We start from the raw sequence: 6,477 nt of genomic DNA, 5'->3' as shown, positions 1-6,477 counted from the left end.
ATGAACTTGAGCACTCTAAATCAATTTATAATGAATCAAAAGATCGTTCAGATTCATACACAAAGTCTATGATCAACCATTACAAACACAGGCCCATATAAGTTTTGCCTAAATTTTGTCAGCAAAAAACACTTACTGGTTAGAACAAGCTTAAGAAGTTAACATGGTCAATCAGTCTGGTCTAAGCATGTATTTGACATGGTAACTTAGATGCTTTAATGTGTCAACCAAAGCCTATCTGCCATATAGCAAAATCATAGCAGCTGTTGCATCTGCATCTCTTGTGAGCAAAGCTTCCTTTATAAAATCACCCATCATATTTTCATACCAAATCCTTGAAATGTCTTAGCCTGGTATGCCTGGATCAATTCAGGGTAGTCCTCGAAACAAGTTAAATATTTGGTTTCAAATTGTTTTTTAGATATCCTTAATGCTCAAACAACATTTAATTTCTTAATCAGGCCCTTTGACATTAGCACATCCAAAACAGAGCATCTTGGTATTGCAGTTCCCTCCAAACTAATCCTAAGAAGATGTGGGCATCTAACAAGATCTGAAATCTGCAAACCAGCTTTGGTCAGATAGAACTCCATTACTTTCTTCATCTTCTGCTCAGAGGTAGTCATGAACAATGCTTGTGCTCTGAATGCCATAAGAATATCTCTTTCTGACCAGCCAAAGCTCATCAAAGATTTCTTTTTACTTTCCCACTTCCTTCTGCTCATGGCGCACATTGAAAAGAAAGCATATAGAAAGACCTTGCTCATTGGCTCAAGCCCCATTCCCTTGAGTTCTTGAATCTTTACTTCATAAGAATAAAGTCCAAATATTAGTAGTTTAGGATGCCATAATGCTAGCTTCCTAATAGTAGGTACTGGCACACCACAAGCACACAAAGTGCATATCGTAGACATCATAAATTCAGTACGGTACCGAACCACACTGAAGCATCGCTTCAAAGCCAAGGTAACATTCTCCTCGGTCTCAAGCAAACCCTGAAGGAAATCAACATTTGGCAAAATCCGATTCTTTAAACTGCAAGCTAGAACGTTACCGTCTGCACATATGGCAGTCGGCAGCCATGGACCTAAAAGACCCATTGACTCAAAATATTCAAACTTGGGTTTAAGGATTTTATCGGGATTGGTTATAATAAGTTGTGGGTGGCTTGACATTAAGGTAACAATTTGAGATTGAGTAAATCCTTTAGCTCTTAGCAGTTGAAGAACCAAATCCGCTTTATCTGTGCTCTCAATACGAACTCGCTTGCAGATTGAAGTAGCCGTTTGCGGAGAGATCCCACATGAGTTGGTGAGGTAATTGAGCGTTAAATGGTGGCGGTCATTTGAGCTTAAGGCTGAGTTTAGAGATGAAGACGGTTGAATATAACGAGGGTAACACACTTTGGATTTGATGATTGGATGATTTATGAGTAATTTGGATAAGAAACGAGACATTTGCTGGAAATCGAAAGGAGGGGTTCAAGCAATTGAAACTTACAGGATATAAGAAGTCGAAAATAGCGAGCTTTGCAATTAGAAACGTAAACTCTATCGGAAAAACGGCACGAAAGAGCCGGCGTCGGTCCTCTCGGCTCGCTCCCAGTCACAGTCACACTCAAAGAGAGTGTTTGAACTTTGAAGCGAAGGGAGGAGCTCGGCGAGGACTAGACCCTTTTGAATCGGCTATTGGATAATTTCTCCATCAGTTTGAGCTTCAAATCCAAACTGAATGCCCGATACGTTTCGTATATGATGTTTTGTTTTCTTAAAAAAAAAAAATCTCCAATTGCATGGTAAAAAAAACATCAAACTTCGCAAAATTATCTATAAATAATCATTAAAAAATTAAATAAATTCAAATAATATTAAATTAATTGAAAAAAGCAACTAATAAAACATTACAAGATTTGTGAATAATTTCAAAAATAAAAACAAAGCTAAAATAACAAAGAAAATCAAGAAAAAAAAAAGTTAACAAAAAGTGGGAAGATGGCGGTACCTACCAGCCAAAGTGGCAGGTAGCATCCCGTCCACTCCAAGTACAAGGAATGAGAGGTCTATTAGAGAGAATGAGCTAACCTCTTCCATCAATATGCTAAATTGTACTGACATTAGAGTCAGTTTCTACATTTCAGATTTCTTTAAGTTTAAAACTCAACTGGAGTCAATTATATAAGAAAAAAACATTAATTGAAAAAAAAAGGGAGGGTGGTGGTACTACCGCGCAAAGTGGCCGGTAGCATCCATGAAAGCTCAATTAGAGGGAATGGGCTTGAATTAAAATCTAACCTGTTCCATATATTGTGGAATCGTCTCTACACCTTAAAGGTCTAAGATTCAAAATTCCATTGGAGCCAATTATGTATAATTACTGAAATTTCTCTTAAAATTTTATCCCATGGAAAACATTATTCGGTTAATAAAATAAAAACTAACTAAATTAACAGATTTCAATATTCTTTATTCTATTGTTTTAGTTAAATTAATTGATTTTAGTTTAAGATTTTAACATTTTTTATTAATTTAATTCCATTCATTTAATGTTATATGAAAATCAAAATTAAAATCCATTAAACCCTATATATACATATCTATATTAAAATACTGATCCACCTACTTGATAATCTTTAGGTATCGCGATGCAATCATGTCAAATCGGTACATATATTTTTAAGCTTTTTACAGTAATGATACATGAGCGTTTAAGGCACCCAAGATATGTTTTAGTTGAAAAAAAAAATTGATGAACTAAATTATACTAAATTAATTTAATTTAGTTTGATTTTCAAATAGGCTAAAGCAAATTGAATGCCTATTCCTAGCATATGATACTACAGTCCATTTTTTACTTAAGAATATGAAACCACTTCAAATATTGCAGATTTGACATATGCTTCATGGGCACAAGAGCGTTCTCCACTAAAAGCTTTAGCATACAAAGGATAGTTCACCAAATCAACTTAAAAGATATCAAAAGGTTTATTAAGATTCCAAATCAGTTTACCAGACAGATGAATTCAATCATGATATAGTTTACAAAATAAATAATTACATAAATCAAACCAAAATTTGCAGATAAAACTCTTCCAAGCATAAACCATATTAGCAATCATTTTGTTCTGGTGATATCAGGGACAGTATCACTCAATGGACTATGCAACCATGTCATTAGCTTTGTGGAACTTCATAAAATTCTCCTAAAAGCAAAGAACCATCAGCTATATGACAGAGGAGGCGGGAGCAGATCACAAAACAAACAATAATAAGAAAAAGGGCAGGGAAAAAAATTTTCAAGCAGCAAACTAGTATTACTAACAAGGTTGCAAATGCATGGTTCTCTGCAACTAAGTTTCTTCTCCCAGTCTTCCCTGCTCACAGAAAACCCAGCACCATATCATACAATAGCAACTCATTTCCTGTTTCCCACTCCCAAAAAACAAATGAACAAAACAATTCATAGACAGAGGGCGATCAAAGAACTTCAATCTGGCATGTAGATACTAGAGTTCTGTAAACAATATCCTTGGCTCAACCAAAAATAAATAAACAAATAAGTTGTCTACGCTTTGCAGAGTTACAAAATCATATTAAGCAGTTCTACCTCTGATCAAAGGATCAGCAATTAATGTGCTCCAAAAATTTTCTTCCATGATATGAAACCTGCATTTAAATGAACATCTTAATATGTTGCAGTTCATTAATCAGATAAAACAGCTGAATTATCACCCATGGGAGTGAAACTAATGACATTAGGAGCCATATAATAGTAGTGATAAGAAATGGATGTAGACCTAACTCAACCCCGATCATTAGCTCAAAAGGGGAGGATTGCTAAGTCTTTATAAAGAGCACATTACCCCCATGCCTAACCAATGCAGGAAACTAATACAACCTCCTCACACCCAAAGTTACATGACTGGACGTTTGCAAGAATCCAACGACATCAAGAAAGGTGTTGGCTCTAACACCATATTAAGAAAATGGACCAAGGCAATAAAATACAAAAGCTAGCTTTTGCTAGAAGAAAGGTTTGCCTAGGTCTTTTATATGTAGGACATGCTACCTACATATAAAACTGAGTGGAGTAAATTATATAGGTACTTAGTAAGCTTCAATAAAATTGAAGTCAATGCAGTGTATTTGTTTCTTTTGCTTAAGCAGATCTTTTGTGCATCAACTTAGTTGAAGAGAAAATTTACATCACAAAGAAAAGCAAAAGCAATGTAAACATATTAAATACGGATGCCTAGAACAACATTCTCTCAAATTGAAATGAACAACAAAGGACAAACAACTTGTAAAGCCTAGTTGAGCCAAAAGTTTTCTCAGTAGACTTCAGATTCTTCATGTTCCCAATATGCTAAGATGCGAAAACTAGTTGACCACTAAAAAGATTAGCATAAAATGAACATGAGCACTCTAAATCTATCTATAATGAATCAAAAGATTGTTCAGATAGATACATACACAAAATCTACGATCAACCATTACAAATACAGGCCAGCATAAGTTTTGCCTAAGCTTTGTCAGCAAAAAAACACTTAACTTTTTAGAACAAGCTTAAGAAGTTATCATGGTCAATCAGTCTGATCCAAGCATGAGATGCTTTTATGGGTCCAACCAATGCATAACTGCATATTGTCAAAACCATAGCAGCTGTTTCTTCTGCATCTCTTGTGACCAAAGCTTCCTTTATAAAATCACCCATCATATGTTCATACCAAATCCTTGAAATGTCTTGGCTTGGTATGCCTGGATCAACTCAGGGCAGTCCTCCTTGAAATAAGTTAAATATTTGGTTTCGAATGGTTTTCTAGACATCCTTAATGCCGCAACAACATTTAATTTCTTCTTAATCAAGCCCTTCGACATTAGCACTTCCAAAACAGAGCATCTTGGTATCGCATTTCCCTCCAAACTAATCCTAAGAAGATGTGGGGATCTAACAAGATCTGAAACCTGCAAACCGGCTTTGGTCAGATAGAACTCCATTACTTTCTTCATCTTCTGCTCAGATGTAGTCACAAATAATGGCTGTACTCTAAAAGCCATAAGAAAATCTCTTTCAGACCAACCAAAGCTCATTAAGAATTTCTTTTTCCTTTCCCACTTCCTTCTGCTCATGACGCACATAGAAAAGAAAGCAGTCAGAAATACCTTGCTCGTCGGCTCAATCCCCATTCCCTTGAGTTCTTGAATCTTTTCTTCATAAGAATAAAATCCAATAATTAGTAGTTTAGGGTGCAATAGTACTAGCTTCCTAATAGTGGGTACTGGCACACCACAAGCACACAAAGTGCATATCGTAGACATCATCAATTCAGTATCGTACCTAACGACACTGAACCATCGCTTCAAGGTCCAGAGAACATCATCCTCGGTCTCAAGAAATCCCCTAAGAAAATCAATGTTAGGCAAAATCCGATTCTTTAAACTAGTTGATAGAATCGTTGCATCAGCACATAGCATATTGGGAAGCGAGGGAGCTGCAAAACCCAGTGACTCAAAGTATTCGAGCTTGGGTTTAAGGATTTTATCTGGATCGGATGAAATAATATATGGTCGGTTTGAAATTAAGGAAGCAATTTGAGATAGAGTAAACCCTTTAGCTCTTAGCAGTTGAAGAACCAAATCCGCTTTATCTTCGCTCTGAATACGAACAAACTTGCAAGCTGAAGTAGCACTTTGTAGAGACATCCCACATGAGTTGGTGAGGTAATGGAGTGTTAAATCGTGAGCTTTTGAGCTTGAAGATGAAAGCGTTCGAACAAATCGAGTGCAACCCGTTTTGGAGTTATGATTTGTGAGTAATTTGGACAAGAAACGAAGCATTGATTGGAAAATAGAAGGCAGGGGTTTTAGCAATATAAAATTACAGGATATGAGAGGCCGACTATTGCGAGCTTTGCAACTGGAAACGAAACCCTAGTGGGAAAATTGCAGAAAAAAAAAAAGCCCTCTTTGCAGTTCACTCACAGAGAAACAGCGGGGCTTATTGTGCTAAACCAGAGACTTTCACCCTTTGCCCACACAACAGTCTGGGGAAGGTAAAGATTTATGATGTATGGTGATGTTTTGGCAGATTAGATTAGATTTTTTTTTTAAAGAAGTATCCTAATGGATTTTTCAATAAATATGGCAGCTAAGTTTGCAAATCAAAGAAAAAAGGTGGTGTAGATTTTAAAATCTTAAAAATCTCACTTTTGAAATTAGGGTTTTAGGAATTTTGAAATCTTTTCTGTGGTTGGTTTATTATTTTCAGAAAAATTATATTTTAAATTTTAAATTTTAATATAATTAATAAATTAATTCTCAATAAAACATTTAAATATATTTATATAATCAATCCATTTAAATTAAAACTTCTCTATTCATTTTTATCTTTAAAACGTATTAGAAATATTTTTATTATATTTTTAAATAGATAAAATACACTTATATCATTAAATTTTAATATAATTAATTAATTAATTTC

The 6,477-nt window shown here is 35.0% G+C and overlaps 2 protein-coding genes across 4 annotated transcripts; both read right to left on the bottom strand.

Annotated features, from left to right (window-relative positions):
* Positions 1–434: 434 nt before the first annotated feature.
* On the bottom strand, positions 435–1,457 carry LOC110604947. Its single transcript, XM_021743229.1, has one exon. The coding sequence runs from the start codon at positions 1,455–1,457 to the stop codon at positions 435–437; it is 1,023 nt and encodes a 340-aa protein (XP_021598921.1).
* A 1,527-nt stretch (positions 1,458–2,984) lies between these two features.
* Positions 2,985–6,087, bottom strand: LOC110605653. Of its 3 annotated transcripts, XM_021744291.2 has the most exons (3): positions 4,549–6,087; positions 3,604–3,662; positions 2,985–3,199 (listed from the first exon to the last, which is right to left on the bottom strand). In XM_021744291.2, exon 1 carries the CDS (start codon positions 5,832–5,834, stop codon positions 4,710–4,712), a length of 1,125 nt encoding a protein of 374 aa, XP_021599983.1. In that variant the 5' UTR covers positions 5,835–6,087; the 3' UTR covers positions 2,985–3,199; positions 3,604–3,662; positions 4,549–4,709. The 3 variants fall into 3 exon arrangements, with proteins under 3 accessions (XP_021599983.1, XP_021599981.1, XP_021599984.1); XM_021744289.2 differs by having other exon boundaries at positions 2,985–3,662; XM_021744292.2 differs by lacking the exon at positions 3,604–3,662.
* Positions 6,088–6,477: the final 390 nt, after the last annotated feature.

Source organism: Manihot esculenta, chromosome 17 (assembly GCF_001659605.2).
Source record: "Manihot esculenta cultivar AM560-2 chromosome 17, M.esculenta_v8, whole genome shotgun sequence".
NCBI classification, from domain to species: domain Eukaryota; kingdom Viridiplantae; phylum Streptophyta; class Magnoliopsida; order Malpighiales; family Euphorbiaceae; genus Manihot; species Manihot esculenta.
Note: the sequence above shows the minus strand (reverse complement) of the source record. Positions and strands in the feature narration are given on the sequence as shown.

Coding starts and splice junctions, on each gene's coding strand:
- LOC110604947 (XM_021743229.1), bottom strand. CDS start 1,457: ATGTCTCGTTTCTTATCCAAATTACTCATAAATCATCCAATCATCAAA.
- LOC110605653 (XM_021744289.2), bottom strand. CDS start 5,834: ATGCTTCGTTTCTTGTCCAAATTACTCACAAATCATAACTCCAAAACG.